This window comes from Colobus angolensis, unplaced genomic scaffold, assembly GCF_000951035.1.
Source record: "Colobus angolensis palliatus isolate OR3802 unplaced genomic scaffold, Cang.pa_1.0 Scaffold35, whole genome shotgun sequence".
Classification (NCBI taxonomy): Eukaryota; Metazoa; Chordata; class Mammalia; order Primates; family Cercopithecidae; genus Colobus; species Colobus angolensis.
In genome coordinates, this window is record NW_012116821.1 from 572,134 (window position 1) to 592,911 (window position 20,778).

Below are 20,778 nucleotides of genomic sequence, written 5' to 3' on the forward strand. Positions count from 1 at the left end.
GAAACTTTTTTATAAGAATTGCCATTTAAAAACTATAGTTGCCTTGTATAGATTTGAAGAAATCTAAATGTCTTGTGAGGAAGCAAGAAGCTCCAAATCTGTACAGCGTTGATTTATGCAGATGCACACAGAGCTGCCTCGCAGCCTCTGGCATTCTGCACAGCCCCCTGGGACTCTTTGTCAGAGGAGCTGAGTGTGTTGTTCAAAAGCCAAACCTCATCGTCAAGTGATGCCCTTCCCTGTCACAGGAGAGAGCAGAAACATCTGCAAATACTACGTGTGCAATGCCCGGTGCCCTCTCAATTACCCCTTTCTAGCTTTTCTTTGCCCCTTATTGAACAGTTGGAGCCCTGCTCCCCCAACCGTGGAGGGCAGGCATCATGCCTTGGTTACCACAAGCCCCTCTGTTACCTCTGGTAAAAGGGGCAATTGCAAAGGTGTTTCATGTCCAAGTGATACCTTTTCCTAGCAGGCTGGTAGGTGTACAAAGCCCAGGGGCCCAGCATCCCTCACATACTGCAGTCTTCTTTTCCATCCCTAGATTTGGATGCTTGTAGACATTGTGGCTGGCTGAGGAAGGTAAAGAACGTCCTCAATTTTTCCATACTGGACAGGCAGATTTCTGTATTGAATGACAGAAACGATTTGGAAAGATGAAATAATGGGTTGAATCTGGCAAGATTAAAATTTAAAGAGATAAGAAAGTTCAGCTTTAAGGTTTAGAAGTCAGATAGCTACCCAAGGACAGGATAAGGCAATGTGGCTGCAAACTATTATGAGTGAGGCCAGGCGCGGTGGCTCACGCCTGTAATCCCAGCACTGTGGGAGGCCGAGGTGGGTGGATCACCTGAGGTGAGGAGTTTGAGACCAGCCTGGCCAACATGGTGAAACCCCATCTCTACTAAAAATGCAATAATTAGCCTGGCATGATGGCAGGTGTCTGTAATCCCAGCTACTCAGGAGGCTGAGGCTGCAGAATCGCTTGAATCTGGGAGGCAGAGGTTGCAGAGAGCCAAGATCGTGCCACTGCACTCCAGCCTGGGTGACAAGAGTGAAACTCCATCTCAAAAACAAACAAACAAAAAACCAAAACAAGTATTATAAGTGAAAAAGATGTCGGGGTTTAATGTGTAGGCCATGTGTTTCCAAGGTGATGTGGCTGAAAAAGTAAATGTGATTTCAAAGAGCAAATGTGATCTTTAGCTACCTTATTAGAGATGCACCGTGATCATCAGCTACCTCGTTAAAGATGTCATATGATCATCAGCTGCCTCCTTAGAGATGCTATATCTCTTGCAAAGGAGATAACAGTCTCTTCTTTCTTTGCCCTGGTCAGAGCTGGTCGTTTCCCTCCTTGTGCAATATTGCAGGAGATTTGTTAGGAAATGGGAAATTGATTCTTGAAAGGTTCTCCCGGAGGAGCCCTAAATGGGGAGAGAGTGAACATGTTCCCTTAAGGGGTGAACATCTGGGACTGTCTGTGAATCATAATCGGAAGCTGCCTCCTAGTCACATGATATGAATAGTTAGAATGGATGCACGTTACCCCATCATGTGTCATGGATCTACTTTTTAAATATAAAATTTGTTTCTTAAAATTAGTTCTTTGAGAATGTCTTCCCTGCCTGTCTATGGATTTGAAAACCCCCAGTATACATCACCTCGGTGGTAGAGGGCTGGACTAGGGGGCAGGGTGACTGTGTGTGTGTGTGTGTGTGTGTGTGTGAGAGAGAGAGAGAGAGAATATACCACTTTGAGAAGCAGGGCCATAGGTGACGACAAGGAGATTTAGAGCTGTGCCACATGGAGGAGGGCATAAAGATCTAGGGATATTTAGCATGGTGAAAATAAGAACTGGGTGGGAGTGAACAGCAGTGTGTAGAAGAGACATTGGCTTTATTCTGGGTGTGCAGAGGTTAGAATGGAACTAATAGATGGGAGACAGGCTGATTCTAAATTAATGTAACAACAGTGACAGCCATGGGCACATGGAAAGATACTCCCTTCTTGATTTCTCTGCTACTGACCACATTTGCCCAGAGCCAAACTGTTGCAGGCTTCTTGAGGGAAACTCAGGCAGATAGCACTTGAGGTCTAGAAGAGCTGATTGGCAGCTTCCTGTATTTTTTCCCAAAGGATAGACCAGGAACTTCTGGCTACCAACTTCAGGGGTAGTGATGGACCTGAGTTGTCACTGAGCATTGCTAGATTTGTAGTCTTGGCTTGGCCCTGCTTTCCTGGTTGTTTGCTTGTAAAACACTTCAAGATCCATGGATAAAGGGTGCTTTGTAGTATAAATGTTATCAAGCACACATTTCTTCCTTTCCTTTGCAGCCAAGGCAAGACATGCGATAAAGATGTTTTTCCCCCAGCATAACCTTTTCCATGTGGTTTTTTCTACACCTCTTTCCTCTGGGAATTCTGTATGTTGAATTCTAATTTCTTGGCTTAGAATACAAGTTGTAATGTTTGGACTTAACTGTTTGGTTTAATCTTAGTTAAAAACACGTATATATGTATACACACACAAACATACATTTAAGCCTAATTGTAAAATTATCCTTAAAGTATCCATGTACATAAATGGGAGACAGTTTTCTGGAGAGAGCTGTTATTAACAAACCATCTGGTTACCTGCCTACCTGGAATGTATAGGTATGCTAGGGACATAAATGTTTTTCAAGGCTTTAGAGGATGTAATAAATTTTTAACAAGGGTAATTCTGCTTTCCATTTGTCTTTTCCAATGAGTGGGTTTTCATGGAGTTCACTGGGGACTTCCTGGGCTGAAGAGTTGGCAAGGTCATTAAACATATCCCTCAAAATGTGCAACAGGCTGAGTGTCAGTGTCAGGAGAGGAGTTCATAAGATAATTTTAGGATACTGGTAATTCTGCCCCGAGATAGGCCAGCAGCAGGGAGGGGAGGTTAAGAGGGTGTCATAGAAAAGGTGCATTTGAGGGAAAACCAAGCCTAAATTGCCCTCCTTCCCCTGGGTGAGATTTCTACTAGTATTACCTCTCGATTCCTATACTGCCATTGCTATGCCAATCTGTTTTCTCTTCCTGCTACCATAGCAAGAACGTCCAGTGTCAATGACCCCTCGAAGCCAAGACCAGTGCTTGGTAGGGACCGGGCAGCGCTGGGGGCCCCCAGCACCGGGGTGAACGGCAGAGACTTCACTCACGTGGATGCAGCTTTCCACTGGCCCCGTTGCCCCCTTAGAGATGCAGAGTCCCGTGAGGTTGAACTTGGTGTTGTAGAGTGAAAATTGATTTCCTGATTTTTAAATTCGATAGCCACAAAATTCTGCCTATTGTTTTACTTCCTGGCGTGGCCCTAATGTGAAATGTCCTGTTTTGGTTTCAGGCCTCCAAGTTTGTAGTCTGTTATCCATGGCTTGTTAGGTTTGGTGACATTTTGGCATTGGCCCAAGGTTTGCATTCATTTCCTCTAGATGCCACGATTTAAACCATGGCTGTTGGGATTCCAGTGTTAGGGAAGCTGGGAAGTGAATGTGAACCCATCGGAAAGAATTTGGACGTGGATGCCGCTGGAGCTGCTCTGCCCCTTTGCCCTGGTCCTGAGGCCCCGGGTCATGGTTTGTAGCATGTGCAACAGTAGCATCGGGTGGCCTTACTCGATGGGAAGATGTGGATTATTGTTTAACTGCTGCATCAGTGGCTGGAAAAAGATACTGGCCAGGACTGCAAGAAGCAGCTCTGGCTATAAACCTCTTGCTGCTTTCCCTGGTTTGTAATATTTGAGTTCCGTCAGCCTGTTAGTTTGGATGAGTTTTATTTGCGGGAAGGAGTAAATGCGCAGTTTCTTGAGATCGTAAAGTACCATGGAGGGAGAAAGTACTGTTTCCGAAGTCCAAGCTTGGAGCAGGCATCTTTCTCTCTTGGCTTCTGTGTGCCGTTATCAGTTCTATTGTATAAACTTGTTTGTTCATATCAAGACTTATTTTTAAAGGAAGTAATGAAATTGGAAAGACTGAAATAGTTTTTAAAACGTCTGAACTTCTATGAATGAGGATGCAAACACAGTAGGATAAAGTACCATGAAGTGCACCCCAGGCATTTGTTTACAGTGAAGGCAGGCTGGTGTTTCTTTCCTGTCAATGTGAAAGGCACTTGCGAAGCACCCAGATGGTGGTCATTGTTATTTGTATGTTGGAGGTTGGCAGATGAGAAGTGGTCAAAAAAGCTTATTGGATACAGATTTGAGGGGAGAGTTAACCTATACGAGAGGACACATTTGTGAGCATTTTAGAAGCATTAATTTGCTTAAAAATTGTGTCTAATAATTATGCAATTTCTAATTAATGAAACAAACTCATAATAACTTCTACCTGCAATACTTTGTTAGCTTATGAGGGGAAAAATAAGTACTTAAAAGCACAGGTTGCAGTATGTTTAGAGTAATGTTTGAAAATTCAGGCACATTTAGTTTCACTTTTCTCCCTTAGTCTAAGTAATGTTTTCTATTACTATGAGATAAAAGGCAATACTAAAAATTAAGTTATTTTACATTGCGTTTGGAGAACAAAATGGCTACTTTCTCATAAATGGCAAAGTCCCCGAAGTATGTTCAGTTTCCTGTTTCCATTGATGGTCAGTGGAGTGAGTGAGTTTGGGATTTTCTTTGGCCTCTCACATTGAGATTCCCTAAATGATGTGGTGTTGTGCTTAAGGACGAGAGCTTTGGGGCCAGAGGGCCTGAGTTCACATCCCTGCTGCTCCACAGGGCAGCGATGGGACCCTTGCAAGTAAATCAATCTCTCGGTTTTCTCATTTTTAGTGTGAAAGGAAAATAAAACCTGGGGACCCCGATTCTTGATGCCAGAAGGAAAAAAAAAATTAAGCCGAAAGCTGAGTCATGCGAGAAGCTGCCTTTCCATTTCTTTCTAAGCAGGAGCTACAGATAAAAGGTTAAATATCCCTACAGGTAGCTAGCTACTCTGTGTTCACCTTATCTTATGTGAAGTGCTGATTCACCAAGTGCTGGATGATTACCTGATTGACAGTTTCCCTGCCTGCTCCTTTTCTCTTGCAGCAGGTGGATTACCACGCTCTCCCTCTTTCCCCTCCAGCCCACTTTTAATTTTTAAACATTGAAGCCCTCAACATCATCTTTGGAGAAAGGCACAGACCACAGACTGTTTCTGTGATTCTGTGTTCTCTTCCTCTGGACATGTCCATAACTTTGGCAAAATAAACTTCTCAGTGGATCGAGACCTGTCCTAGATACTTTTTGGGTTACAGTAGAATGGGCTAAATAACCCTGCCCACCGTCGGGCCTCTATGGGGATTAAATAAGCCAGTGCATGTGGAGTACTTACAAGAGTTAAGCAACAACTTATTATTTGGTATTGTTATTACTGATATTACATTTACGAAGACATCTCATTTTCATTGAAGTTCATTCTGATACAACTAGGTATCTTCAGATGCCACTTTTCCTTGTTTACCGTGTTTCTGTCACATGATTGTCTCACTCAGGTGTTTTTAAAAGTGTATCACTTACCTTCCCAGTCCTTTCCTACATCTCCAGATATGACCGGGATGTTATTTTGCTTCTCTGTTTCACAGGATGCACGCTGCTGTTTTATGAGACCTATGGGAAGAATTCCATGGATCAGAGCAGTGCCCCTCGGTGTGCTCTGTTTGCAGAAGACAGCATAGTGCAGTCTGTTCCAGAACATCCCAAGAAAGAAAACGTGTTCTGCCTCAGCAACTCCTTTGGAGACGTCTACCTTTTCCAGGTACTGCTGGTACTTTGTAAGTGGAGGTAATAGTTTATGTACTGCTAGAATAAGAAGGAACAGAAAAGGCAAAACTTGGAAATGAAATTGAATAAATGCTTAGTCAGGTTTTGGATTTGGCCTTCAGCAACAGTTGTTGGCCTCCCCTGACTGCCAAGGGCCCTGGGCCGTCACCAATCCAGTCATTCATCCAGAGGGCACTTTCCAGGTGCCTCTGAAGTCCCAGGCTGTGGCCCATGAGATGCTCTTTGGCACACAAAGAGAAAAGAAATCATGATCCCTGTTCTGGAGTAGCTTGCGATCTAGTGAGTGCAATGGTGAAGATTCCCAGACTTGGGGCTTTTAAAATGAAGCTTGGAGAATATTGATGGGAGAGGCTTGGGTTCTTCCCACGAATCTCAGTGGATGTCAGAGGTTTTCAGGAAAACTCTCATAGACAAATGCTGTGAGGTCTCATTTCCCTGTGGAAGTAGTCTTAGGATCTTAAGATTCAGGTTTTCTACTGTCAGAATTTTCAGTGACTTTCTAGCCAATGAGATGTTGGGGAACATGGTGGTCCTGAGCCATCGGTATTGGGGTCAGGCTTGGGTTTCAATCCTGGCACCTTTGTTAGCATTGAGTTTGTAAGTGATCTTGGTGCCCATACCAGACTTCTCTGAGCTTTGGGCCCTTCAACCAGTGGCTTACACGATTGCCTTAAGAGTAAATAACATCGTGTGTGTGTTAAATGCTAAATAAATTCTAACTTGGTGATTAATATTTAACTCAGAAGAGGTGAGAGTGAGAGCTGGGAAGTGAAGTCTGTTTCGTAAATGCCCCCCGTCTAAACCCAGCACTTGACATACACACAGTGTTGGCTGTAGGTTACATCTGACTGAAAGTTTCATGGAAAACCTCGTAAAGCCTGGGTTTAGATCTCGTAAAGATGGTCCTGGGTGCCCTCAGAAGCCCTGCAGTGTAACAGTGTTCTCTAGGCTGACTTGGGAGTCTAGAATGCTCTGAAGTGCTCCCTGCTGGGACCAGCACTGGGTAAGCTCCCTGGGCCTTTAGTTGTACTGCTGTTCCAACTTGACTTAACTTACTAGAGCCAGGGCCTGAGATTTAATTTTCCTTTTCTTAACAGAAAGGTTGCTTAAAAACTTCTATGATGCTTTAAAGCAAAGTAATGAATTTATGTTCGTCTGAATTGTAGGGAAGGTAAAAAAACAAACAACAACAACAAAGAAACCTTAGGTTAAATCTGCATGGACTTCTTAGGGGTAAGTGTGAAATGAATGTTTTATTTTGTGATTCAGGTAAAACATCCTTAGTTTTCAGAGTTTTCCTACCTATGATCCCAGCACTTTGGAGGCTGAGGCAGGAGGAGGGCTTGAGGACAGGAGTTCGAAATCAGCTTGGTCAACATAGTGAGACCCCATCTCTATGAAAGAAAAATAAAAAAATTAGCCAGGCATGGTGGTATGTGCCTGTGGTCCCAGCTACTTGGGAGGCTGAGGCTTGAGGATCATTCGAGCTCAGGAGGTCAAGGTTGCAGGGAGCTATGATTGTGCCACTGCACTCCAGCCCAGGCAACAGAGACCGTGTCTTAGCAGCAGCAACAACAACAAAGTTTTCCCAGGTGTTCTGTTTTGTGATGCCAGGGGCTACTTGAGGTTTGACCCTGTGACTCGAATGTGTGTGGTTATTTCTGGACATCAAGAGAAATGAAAGTACTTTTCAGCCTGCTTAGAATAAAACCCATTTGCCCACTGTGATTTATTCAAACTTTGCTTGTTTTTAAAATATTTTTCTTTTAAAAAACATATTATTATTATTATTTGAGATGGAGTCTTGGTCTGTTGCCCAGGCTGGAGGACAGTGGTGCAATCTCAGCTCACTGCAACCTCCGCCTCCCGGGTTCAAGCAATTCTTGAATTCCTGCCTCAGTTTCCCAAGTAGCTGGGATTACAGTTGCCTGCCACCATGCCTGGCTAATTTTTTTTTTTATTTTTATTTTTTGTAGAGACTGTGTTTCACCATGTTGGCCAGGCTGGTTTCGAACTCCTGACCTCAAGTGACCTGCTCACTTTGGCCTTCCAAAAAGTGCCAGGATTACAGGTGTGAGCCACCACGCCTGTCCTATTATTATTTTTTAATTGACTTGGGGACTTACTGTGTTCCCCAGGCTGGTTTTGAACTCCTGGGCTCAAAAGTCCTGGGATTACAGGCATGAGCCACTGTGCTCAGCCAAAAATAAAATACTTTTCTCTTATAAAAATAGTATATGGTCTTTGTGTTAGAAGTCACTGAAAAGTACAGAAAGGAAAAACCCTCATATATTCAAAGACAATAGTGTTATTTTGTTTCCCCCAATATACTTTTATCTATGTTCTTTTTTTTTTTGTATTGAGGCCATTCTGTAGATGTAATTTTATATCCAGTTTTCAAAATTTCATATTCTAGTCCTAATGCTTACTCATTCTGTTAAAATTCTGAAGACAAGCATCCATTTATTTATTTATTTATTTATTTTTGAGACGGAGTCTTGCTCTGTCGCCCAGTCTGGAGTGCAGTGGTGCAATCTCAGCTCATTGCAGCCTCCATCCACCTCCTGGGCTCAAGTGATTCTCCTGTCTCAGCCTCCCGAGTAGCTGGGATTTCAGGCATGCACCACCACACCTGACTAATTTTTCTATTTTATTTATTTATTTATTTTTGAGACAGAGTCTCGCTCTATCACCCAGGCTGGAGTGCAGTAGCGTGATCTCAGCTCACTGCAACCTCTGCCTCCCAGGTCAAAGTGATTCTCATGTCTCAGCCTCCCAAGTAGCTGGGATTACAGGCATGCGCCACCACACCCAGCTAATTTTTGTATTTTAGTAGAGATGTAGTTTCACCTTGTTGGCCAGGCTGGTCTGAAACACCTGACCTCAAGTGATCCACCCACCTTGGCCTCCCAAGGTGCTGGGATTACAGGCATGCGCCACCACGCCCGGCCAAGCATCCTTTTAGAGAGTGGCGTAATGTGTCATGAGTGCGTCTACCCTGTCGTTCTTATCACTGCTGTGTGGTTGGCTAGCGCTGATTTCTGGTTTTAGTTCCTGTCCTATTCAGAGCTCCATGATGCATTCTGCTCTGCTCCTAATGTTCTCTGAGTCCCTCTGAACCTGAGTTGAATGGTTGAATGTGTTTTCGAAATTAAGCAACTTGTATGCAGTGCAAGTACTTCTTGGATTTTGCACATCTAAGCCCAACCTGCCATTTTGGAGAGCACTTTAGTGGTAAAATAATTTGAAACAGGCTTTCTCCCTCCCTGTGTGTAGGCCACCAGCCAGACAGATCTAGAAAACTGGGTCACCGCTGTACACTCTGCTTGTGCATCTCTTTTTGCAAAGAAGCATGGGAAAGAGGACACACTGCGGCTGCTAAAGAACCAGACCAAAAACCTGCTTCAGAAGATAGATATGGACAGCAAGATGAAGAAGATGGCAGAGCTGCAGCTGTCCGTGGTGAGCGACCCAAAGAACAGGAAAGCCATAGAGAACCAGGTACTGTTTGTCTACACCTGAGTTTTCTTCTGTTGCTCACGTCACTTGTGCAGTGACTGAACACAGGTTCTCATCTTGGTGGTATTTCTTGGCTCACATCTTGGTGGTATTTCTTACACCCTGGGGGAAATAGTTTCTGTGGCTTTTCATTTTAGGTACCTAATGTTTGCTGTTTTGTGATATGGGCTATATGATATGCTTTACAATCTTTGGTGGCTCCATGCATATCCTGAAATACTTTGTGACCCAAACTTAATTCCTAATTTGAATAGTGCCTTCTGGCCTTGATGATTCACTCATATATTGTCATTTTCTGAACAAAATCCATAGAATAAAACTACTAGAAGATTAGACAGGTAAGTAAGAGTCTAATACAATGGCTTTGGAAAACGTGATTTGGTATAACAGCTGTTTCTGTGTCTGTGGATTGCAAGAAAACAGTAATTTTTCTGTTTATAAGAGAGAAGCAGCTAACGAAATGCTTTCTTTTCTCTGCTGTGGTTCCATATTCATTTAATAAATGGCTGGTTCCTATGGCATTTGCATTTTAGAGAAGGGGAAGCAGTTTGAACATTTTTATTTCCATTTGCTCAGACAACCTCAACACTTAGACAAGTGTTAGTGGAATTTCGAGCATTCTTATCTTAAGTCAGGTTTCCTAGGAGACAGACTTTGATAGAGATTTAGACGTGACAAGTTTTACTGGGAATGCCCTCAGGGACAATGCCAACCTGCAACCTTCCTCACCTGCAGTGAGGGAGCAGGATCTGGGAGGGACAAGTTGCATTGTGATGCAGCTTGTCCTACAGTGAGCTGTGGAGCTGGGAGGGCCATTCAGAGTTCTGTATGGAGGCAAGGTGGCCGGCCTTTGTCCCCTCAGGCCAGCAGGGCAAGGCAGCTCTCTTCAGTGAGAGGTCAGTTACCACGAGGGGATCTGTGTGTGAGCTGGGAGAAGGAAAAGAATCCCTCTGTCTTGAAGTAGGGATCTGGGTGAGTCTCTATAGAATCCACTACAGCGCCCTCCAAAACCAGTTGTCAAATGACCTGGGAACTTGAATGAGGAATGGGATGAAGATAGATAATAAGCAGGTTCTTGCATTTTTCTTCCTTTAGTTACTTGTTAAGTTATTACAGAGAAACCAGATTCTTTAGGAAAAAAAATTTCATGGTAACACAACAATTTAGACATATGGTGACTTATTGGAAAGGAATTTTACATATGGTATTTTATTTAAATTGCAAATTAAATCATACCTCTGTTTATGTCTGAATGTTTAACCTTGTTTGGAAATTTTTTCATCTGTGTATATATGAAGAATTAAGCATGAATTCTGGACGTGGTGGCAGACACCTATAATCCCAGCTGGGCGCAGTGACTGACGCCTGTAATCCCAGCACTTTGGGAGGCCGAGGTGGGCAGATCACCTGAGGTCAGGAGTTTGAGCCCAGCCTGGCCAACATGACAAAACCCCATCTCTACTAAAAATACAAAAATTATCTAGGTTTGGTGGCGGGCACCTGTAATTCCAGCTACTCTGGAAGCTGAGGCAGGAGAATTGCTTGAACCTGGGAGGGAGAGGTTGCAGTGAGCTGAGACTGTGCACTGCACTCTAACCTGGGAGACAGAGTGAGACTCTGTCTAAAAAAAAAAAGAATTCAGCATGAGTAGGAAAAAATTTCTGGCTAAAAATAGGAAACGGATTAAAGGCATGCATTCACTGATATACCGAGAATTTGGAATAAAGTATCAATTGGCAATAGCAAAATAACCCAATAATTCTGACCTCTGCCCCGATTAATCTTCTGACTCTATCTACCTTTGCTTCTCCTTTTCTCATATCTCATGTTGCCTTTCTCCCATCTCAGTTCTTTTTCTCTTGCTTATTTTCCCATCTGCAAATACTGGTGTACCTAATAGATGCATCTGGCTTAAAGAAATAAAAATAATTATAAAATAGGGACCCCGTTTCTAAGCAATTATAATTTAGTTAGAGAGCAAACCTTGTGAACGTGAAACTAAAGGACATTCTAAAATGATCTAAGTTAGGCGACAGCTGGTATAGTCATCAAATATTATGGGAGATGAGAGGGTTGAGGTTATATTGTGATCTTGAGGAAATGAAGACTTCCTGGAAGAATATGGTGTTAAAAAGTTGTTAAGAGACCGGGCGCGGTGACTCACGCCTGTAATCCCAGCACTTTGGGAGGCCGAGTTGGGCGGATCATGAGGTCAGGAGATCGAGACCATCCTGGCTAACACAGTGAAACTCCATCTCTACTAAAAATACAAAAAAAAATTATTAGCTGGGTGTGGTGGCAGGTGCTTGTAGTCCCAGCTACTCGGGAGACTGAGGCAGGAGAATGGCGTGAACCCGGGAGGTGGAGCTTGCAGTGAGCCGAGATCGCGCCACTGCACTCCAGCCTGGGCGACAGACAGAGACTCCACCAAAAAAAAAAGTTGTTAAGAGATGTGAAGGATTTCCAGGCTGGGTGGGGGTTGGGCAAGCATGGAGAGACAATTGGAAGTGACTGAGTGGTGGCTTGGGGCTCTGGAGCACACTGGAGTTAAAGGTTTGGGAAGTGATGAGAGTTGGCGGTTAGGTTGGACAGGCAATGCAGCTTTTTCAGTCTGTGTCTTAGTCTGGAAGAAAATACTTTAAACTGGGTAGTTTATAAAGAAGAGCAATTTATTTCTCAGAGTTCTGAAGGCTGAGAAGTCCAAGATCAAGATGCCGGCAGATTCAGTGTCTGGTGAGGCCCTGCTTTCTGGTTTCTGGAAGCATCTTCTTACCGTATTCTAGCATGACATGAGGGGCAAGGGGTCTTTCCGGGCCGTCTTTTCTAAGGCCACTCATCCTATTCATGAGGGTTCTGCCTTTATGACTGTCCTGCACAGTGGATTAAGCGGCAAAGGATGAAAGACGCTGTAACTTAATGCTTGAATCACATGGTTTATTGGCACGCAGACAATTCTTAACAAATATAGGTATTTTATCCCCATTCACGTTACACACAACTCTCATTTTTCACCTGTTAGGAACAGGTCGGGGATCTTACATGAATAGGCACAGGATTGGTCACAGAAGTCCTCAGGCATCTGGGAATAGCTTCCTCTGGCGTCAAGGCTGGAACGTTGAGGCTGAAGTGTTCAGTTGAGGAGATGGCAAGCCTGACTCCGGGTCCCTTTCTGAGTGGCAGTATCTCATCCTCATGAGTCTGTGTCTCAGCAGAGCAGGTCGAGCTGCCTGAGGGCTTCTCTTTTTATAGTCCCTGTACGGGGAACCATCTGTGTCTGGTTATCTTGAAGGTTGATGTGCCTTAGCATGTGATGCCGTCCCAAATTGGAATATCCCCACACAGTTGGTCTAAACAGATTTGGGCATTCTGGGCATTTTGTCAGACATCTGCACTCACACACTAACTATGATAACATATTCACGCTACACCCATAAATCGCACTCCAAACAATGACCTAATCACTGCCCCTTTTAAAAAGGCCCCACTTCCTAATACCATCACCTAAAGCATTAAGATTTCAACGTATGTATTTTTTTTGGAGGGACACATTCAGCCCATAGTGGTCCTGTATGCAAGGTTCAGATGGTAAGGTTTATTTTATACTCTGCATTCAAGGGGGGAATACAAGTTTTTAAGCTGAGGACAAAGCATGATGACATAGTGTCTTTGGAAGATGAATCAGGCAGCAGTTTGGAGGACAGAGTGGGGCAAAAGGTGTCAAGCAGTGCAGTGGCACTGTGCTGGCTACTTAGGTACAAGGGCTTGATCCCAAGTGACACAAGTTCAACAGTTTACATGGAAAATGTATAACAGGGTGTATCATTTTCTGTAATTCTATAGAATCTTTTATTTTCTTTTTCTTTCTTTCTTTTTCTTTTTTTTGAAACAGAGTTTTGTTCTTGTTGCCCAAGCTAGATTGCAATGGTATGATCTTGGCTCACCACAACCTCCATCTCCTGGGTTCAAGCGATTCCCATGCCTCAGCCTCCCGAGTAGCTGGGATTACAGGCATCCACCACCACGCCTAGCCCAATTTTGTATTTTTAGTAGAGACAGGGTTTCAGCATGTTGTTCAGGCTGGTCTCGAACTCCTGACCTTAGGTGATCCACCTGCCAGCCTCCCAAAGTGCTGGGATTACAGATGTGAGCCACCACGCCCAGCCTCAATTTTATAGAATCTTAAAGACAGTAACTTATGCCCCTGAGTGGAACTGTTGCTCAACCAGGATATGCCATTTAAACTCCAAAGTACAAAATAGTTTTAACGAGGAAGCCAAAACTGCCAAGAAGAATGCAGGAGGTGGAAGGCTTTGGGATCCGACAAGAACACAGCTGCTGACATTGCTGAGGGAGAGCTGCTCCCATGAGCCCAGCTTGCATCCTCTCAGGCCCTGCCTGCCCCTCTTAAGGGGCCTCACCCTGCTCACAGCTAGGGGGCGTTCAGCTCCCGAGGCAGTGCAGCTGTGCCTCCCGGCTCTCTGCGGCTCTCTGCGTGGAATGTAGGGTGAGAGGCCATGTGGAGGTGATGGGACAGATTAAAGAGCCTGAAGGAGACATGGTTATCCCAGAGTTTTCTTTGTACCATGTCTCACCCATGGTGCTGATTTTCCGGGATCCAGCAGCCACAGTCTGTCTACCCTGAGATGAGACTTGTGAATTCGAGTGTCTCAGAGTGTTCAGAGCACCCCAGTCAAAAATCTCATCCTGACCGTAATGTAGTCCTGTCGAAGGGATGCCCAGCTTGGAGTTTTCAGGTCTTTGCGTAGGTCAGATGTTTAGGGCTAGGGAAAGAAAAGGGACATTTGACAACACTGAGAGGCTCCTGGCCTGGTGTGTGTGTGGTGGTGGTGAGTGGGGGTTTCTTTGTGGCCACAAGGAGTCTAAGCAAACATTTTTTTTTAATTTAAATTTTTCATTAACTGTAATTGTATTCCCTTGTCCATAGTTTGTAAATGTTTAATTGATGACATCATAGTTGGTGCTATTCTCTGATTAAGAGGGGAGGTTAGTTTAACATAAACCCTTACATAAAGCCAGGGGTCTGGATGATCAGGTGGCCTGAAGAGAAGCTGTTTTAAAGAATGAGGGTAATTATCACCTCTGGCCCATTATCCATTCTTTGACAGAATCATCACTTTAGTTATTTTAAGTGCACCATTCTAACACTACTAATTTTTGGTTCTCCCCTACCCATAGCCCAGGTCCTAACCCCTTCCTGTGTCCTCCCCACACCCCTTTCTCCCCTACAGCCTTCTCCCAACCCCTGCCGTACATGCAGTCCCCTTCTCATGTTATTCTTGTGAGTTTCTGGTAACAGACAATTGGGATTGATCTTAGAAATTCTTGGGCAGGCGTGGTGACTCATGCCTGTAATCCCAGTACTTTGGGAGGCTGAGGCTGGAGGTTCACTTGAGGCCAGGAGCTCAAGATCAGGTGGGGCAACGAGCAAGACACTATTTCTGAAAAAAGACAAAAAAAAAAAAAGAAATTCTACCTGAAATTATTCTCACTGTATTGCACTCTTTGAGGTTATGATTTAGTCACATGTTCCTGAAGGGCTTTGCAGCATGTAGCCTGAGTTATGTGTGCTGTGCCCATTGTCCTTGCGTCCTTTGTCAGCAGGTTGTAAAGACAGCTGTTTGCTCTTTTTTTTTTGGACAGAGTCTCGCCCTGTCACCCAGGCTGGAGTGTAGTGGCACAGTCTCGGCTCACTGCAATCTCCGCCTGCTGGGTTCAAGTGATTCTCCTGCCTCAACCTCCCGAGTAACTGGGATTACAGGCACCCACCACCACACCCAGCTAATTTTTGTATTTTTAGTAGAGATGGGGTTTCACCATGTTGACCAGGCTGTTCTTGAACTTCTAACCTCAGATGATCTGCCGGCCTTGGCCTCCCAAAGTGGTGGGATTACAGGTGTGAAGCCACCGTGCCTGGCCAAGAGCTGCTTACTTTTTACCTTCAGACACAAAGACTGGGAAACATTAAGCAGGAACAACTACTTGCTTAAAATTGCTTTTATGAGATATTTGACAAAAACATGTAATGTGAAGCTACAAAGGCAAAGGTATTTACATATCAAGACCAATCAGGACAGGGTCTCCAAAATACTCCCTAAGCGTTTAGCTTTCTCTAAACTTCCTTTTAAAAATGTCTGTAAAAGAGCAGTGCTTTATCCACTTAGCATTTTAAAACCTCAATAAATATACATTTATTTATGGAGCTTCCTCCCTAGCGATTTTCCCTGAGAACCTCAGATGTAGTCATTTCTAGCCTAAAAATAGAATGTACAATGTAGATGACATCATGCAAGAGAAATTCTCTGGAACAGGTTTTCTTTGAAGTACGTGGGTGGAGAAGATCCTTTTTGAAATAAAAAGGCACTATCACAGTTAATGTACTAGCTGAGCTGCGTACTGTCAGTGGTCACATGCTCTGGCCGTGTCCTGGGCCTCTTGGGTGTTTCTGGGGCAGGATGATGCAGCTTTCATTTGAGCATGTCCAGTGTGGACCAGATCACACCGCCATCCACATGCCAGATCGCCTTTGAAGTTCCCAGGGAGGAAGAGTTGTAAATTAAGTCCAGTTAGTACTTTATTTTCCTTTCCGCTTATTATTTCAAACAAGTAAACAAGGACAAAACCTCACCACCCTTAGGCAGTCTTGGCATTCTCCCAGATGGCGTCCCCCATCCTGCCTCATTATGTGCGATTTCCAGGGGAGCCAGGCCTGCTTCTGTGGTTAATTAGGCTGGAGAGGGAGGAGGTGATTGGACTACCAGGGGGTACTGTGGGGAAGGAGGAAGCGCTTGCTGGTAGGGTTGAGACTGCTCTGGGTTTTGTGAAACGTGGGCTTCAGTTTAAATATTTACTTAAATACAGTTTTAAAATCAGAAAGAGGATGGATTGCGTTTAGACAACTGGAAACTGGTGAGAACAATGAGAACAAAGCTTTGAGGAAAATATGAGGATACTATGGTGTATTTCTGGATGTGTGCAGGGGGAAGCAGTTTGAGGAACAAACCACTGGAGAGTAGCATATTTGTGAGGGGATTTGAGGGAGATAAAGCCAGATTGTGGAGGTGGTGGGTGAAGACGTGAACTTTATTCAGTAGGCAACAGGGAGATGGTGAAAGTGTTACTTTTTATTTTTAATGTTTTTATTTTTTAAGGCAGAGTCTTGCTCTGTTGCCCAGGCTGGAGTGCAGTGGCATGGTCTTGGCTCACTGCAACCTCTGCCTCCTGGGTTCAAGTGATTCTCGTCGCTCAGCCTCCTGGGCAGCTGCGATTACAGGCATGTGCCACTACGTCCTGCTAATTTTTGTATTTTAGTAGAGATGGGGTTTCACCATGTTGGCCATGCTGGTCTCAAACTCCTGACCTCAAGTGATCTGCCTGTCTCAGACTCCCAAAGTGCTGGGATTACAGGCGTGAGCCAATGTGCACGGCTGGAAGTGTTTTTATTTTCTATTTTTTTTGAGACGGAGTCTTTCTCTTTTGTTGCCCAGGCTGGAGTGCAGTGGTGTGATCTTGGCTCACTGCAGCCTCTGCCTCCTGGGTTCCAGCGATTCTCCTGCCTTAGCCTCCTGGGTAGCTGGGATTATAGGCGTACGCCACCACGGCCGGCTAATTTTTGTATTTTTACTAGAGATGGGGTTTTGCCATGTTAGCCAGGCTGGTCTCAAACTCCTGACCTCAGGCAATCTGCCCGCCTTGGCCTCCCAAAGGGTTGGGATTACAAGCATGAGCCACCGCGCCCTGCCTGTAAGTGTTTTTGACAGGAGAATAAGAATGTTTGGTTTAGTTCGGTGAGCGTTTGTTCAGTGCACACTCTGGGTCAGGCAAATGTGCACAGATTGGAGACTCAAAGAAGTCACTGTCTCTGCCCTCAGGGTGCTCTCAGTCTAGCAGGTGACAGACAGTTGAGCGTACAATTTCAACATAACGCAGTGATTCAGTGCACATGGCATTCCAGTGCTGTGGAGGACAGAAACGGGAAGTGTAGCCTCACGTGCAGTCATCATTCCAGTGCTGTGGAAGACAGAAACGGGAAATGTAGCCTCTTGTGCAGTCATGGAAGACCCTGGAGGAGGGATGCCGAGCTGCTTCTTAAAAAACAAGGAGTTTACCATAAGGAGAATGGAGAGGGGGCTTCCAGGCCAAGGCACAGTGGGAGCAACAGCACTGTGGTTATAGGTGGTGAGAGGTAGTCAGGGGAAGTAGGACTGTCTGTCACTCTCTCCTCCCAGTACCACTGCAGAAGCCTCCAGTTTCACCCTTCATCCGATGCATTTTCCATACAACAGCCAGACTGGGTTGCATCTGAAAAGCACATCTGGGTCAGGCGCAGTGGCTCATGCCTGTAATTCCAGCACTTTGGGAGACTGAGGTGGGCAGACACTTGAGGTCAGGAGTTTGAGACCAGCCTGGCCAATGTGGAGAAACCCCATCTCTACTGAAAATACAAAAATAATTAGCCAGGTGTCATGGCACACGCCTGTGATCCCAGCTACTTGGGAGGGTGAGGCAGGAGAATCGCTTGAACTCAGGAAGCAGAGGTTTCTGTGAGCTGAGACCACACCATTGCACTCCAGCCTGAGCCACAGAGTGATATGTCTCAAAAGAAATACATAAAATAAAAGTAAAACAATAAAAAGCACATGTGATCCTGTGATTGCCAGATAAAGTCCCTGATAACCTCTCCCCACCTTGACCTTTACCTGCAACTCCCTGAGCCCACCCTTCTGCTCCTTTCTTCAGGTTTTTCCTCAGACAGCGAGGACTCCCGTGCTGTGCACAAATGTGTCCTGCTCCCCTCCGCCCACTTCATCTGGCTCACCCCTTCTCGACTGTCATGAAGGGTTTAGGGGTTGCTTCCTCCAGGGTGCTGTCCTTGATCGCCCTCTCGCCCACTCCATCAGGGAACCCCACTCCCCTCCCACAGTTCTCCATGTCTGTGCCACTGCTCTCATCTGTGGCTTTGTCATGATTTCTTCCTGTGTAAGATTGTTGCTGCTATAAAATACGTGCTCCTGGAGGAACCGTGACTTTTTTTTTCTCTGAACCCTTGATGCTTTGCTTGAGTTAGTGAATGTGTGGATGCACCTCTGTCTCGTCTGTCCGAGGATCTGTCCTCTTTACTTCAGGAAACAGAGTTCTTCTCTGAGTCAGCCCCCAGCCCACTCCCCAGTGTTCTAGGCCTTCATCCTCAGCTAACAGAACCCCTCCTTTTGCCCTGCTCTGTTCTCATGTTTCCCCTCCCTGTTTTATTAGAGCCTCTGCCTTAGGCCACTATCATATGTGATTTCACAGTAACTCTACAAGGTAAAGATGTAGATATAGCACCCATTTGATGGACAAGTAAATAGACCCTTAGGAGAATTGTATTTCTTTTCTTTTTCTTCTTCTTTTTTTTTAGAATAAAAATTTTTTTAAAAAAAAATAGACAGAAGGTCTCTCTACGTTGCCGAGGTTGGTCTCGAACTCCTGGGCTCAAGTGATCCTCCCATCTCGGCCTCTCAAAGTGCTGGGATTACAGGAGTGAGCCATTGCGCCCAGATGAGAAGTACATTTTCTGTATAAGTACCGCGCACTAACTGATTGTGCCACTGCAGTGGCAAGAAGTGCATTTGCTTATGTCACACAGCTGGTCAGTGGCAGAGCTGGGATTTGGACACAAATCTGTGCTAATTCATAGGTGCTACTGTTCCGTAAGACTTGGGTAAATCAGATGATGCTTTGCTTGCTAACTAAACCAGGTGATGAATTGTTTTGTATGGAATAGAACCTTAGATTTACTTGTTTTTATAATGTGGATTTTTCAGGTTGATTTGATGGGAATTACATTGATTATAAAACTGAGTGAATTTTTGGTATGGGAATTATATCTCAAAGGAAAATAGAACAAAACTGAATCTCTCAACTTCAGCTGGTTGTTCTAACTACTGCTAAACTTGAGTGTAATCTATGTCACTAGCTGGTTCTTCTGTGAAGATGGGTTTTAGTATTTGGAAAGCATAGAATGGGAGATTTTTAGCTTCTTACACCAAGAAAGAAACATGAATTATCTTACAGGACAAACCTAGTAATAGGCAAATGACTACTGCGATTAAATGACTAAATGGCAGAAAATATTTTTCTAGGACTGCTGGGTGTGGCAGGAATGTACTTGTCATCTTTTTTTAAAAAAAACATTATTCATTTGTTATTTTTAGCATTAGGCTTCATCTGTCTCCCTCCCACTTTACTACAGGAGACCATAACCTTTCTGAGTTCATTAAATCAATAAAGCTGTGTTAGCAGTAAAGAGGAAAATTTTTCATTGAATTTGTGCCAGTGTTTAAAACGGGAGTGTTCCCCTGTAATTTTGTTATTAGTAACTTCCTTTCACAATGAAACATAAAGAAAACCTCCTTAGAGTGAGTTTTTTTCAGTCTTCTCATTTTTATGTTTTGAGTATGGGCATTGAAAGAAACAAAAGCTTCATCTCCATAGAAGTTACGTTTTTTACTTTTTTTTTTTGACAGGGTCTCACTCTGTTGCCCAGGCTGCAGTGTGCAGTGGCCCTGTCTCGGCTCACTGCAGCCTCGACCTCCTGGGCTCAAGCTATCCTCCCACCTCTGCCTCCCACATAGATGGGGCTATAGGCGTGTGCCAACCACACCTGGCTGAGTTTTGTATTTTTTATAGAGATGGGGTTTCACCATGTTGACCAGGCTGGAAGTGGTTTTTTTTTTTTTTTTAATTTTTGTATCATATCTTGATGTTTATCTTTAAAAAATAAAGAAACATCTAGAAACTTATAAGTATTTAAAGAATTTAGGAAAAGGGGGTGGGGTGTCTTGGATTAAAAAGAACTGATTTTGGGCATTTTAGTTTTTGATGTTAGAAAACAATATCTCTGGAAACATCTTGATAAATGTGGTCAGGTAATACATTACTATTTTGGTGATTATTATCATTGAACTGTACCGAATCTCTAAACTAACATACATAATAGCTAAAAGATTATCTTTTATTTCTTCCTTTACCCTTTAAAATATGTATCTTTTTCTTTTATGTCACCTTCCGAGGAATTGTTATAAAATGTTTTTCTTTCAAGTTAACATTACTTTAAATTTGGGCTGGCTTTGAATGTCAGGGCTGGTAGGATATTGAAATGATGTAAAGTGTTCAATATGAATAGGGCCACTAAATGAGAGTGTGGTAGTCTTACCTCTTTGTCTGTAGAATACCTAGGGATATATGGGCAGAAATAAAGTTGACAGGTAAAAATGTAAATGAAAGTTGCTGAGGTCACGGTTAGGATAGTGCACAGGTATCTGCCTATGAATCAGAAGACCTGGAATCAGGGGCCCCTTCATAGCTACTTGAGAGTGTCCCTGTGCCCCACATGTTGTTCGCATCAGAATCAGCTTTGGGTCTGCTAGTCTGGTAGGGCGAACTTTTTACGTGACTCTGGTCAAATCGCT

At 44.1% G+C, this 20,778-nt stretch overlaps 1 protein-coding gene across 1 annotated transcript in view; it reads left to right on the forward strand.

Annotated features, from left to right (window-relative positions):
- Positions 1-20,778, forward strand: part of TIAM2 (T-cell lymphoma invasion and metastasis 2) — a 569,840-nt gene that overhangs the window by 442,162 nt on the left and 106,900 nt on the right. The window contains 2 exon segments of the mRNA XM_011952751.1: positions 5,593-5,765; positions 9,068-9,292. Coding sequence (XP_011808141.1) covers positions 5,593-5,765; positions 9,068-9,292 — 398 coding nt within the window.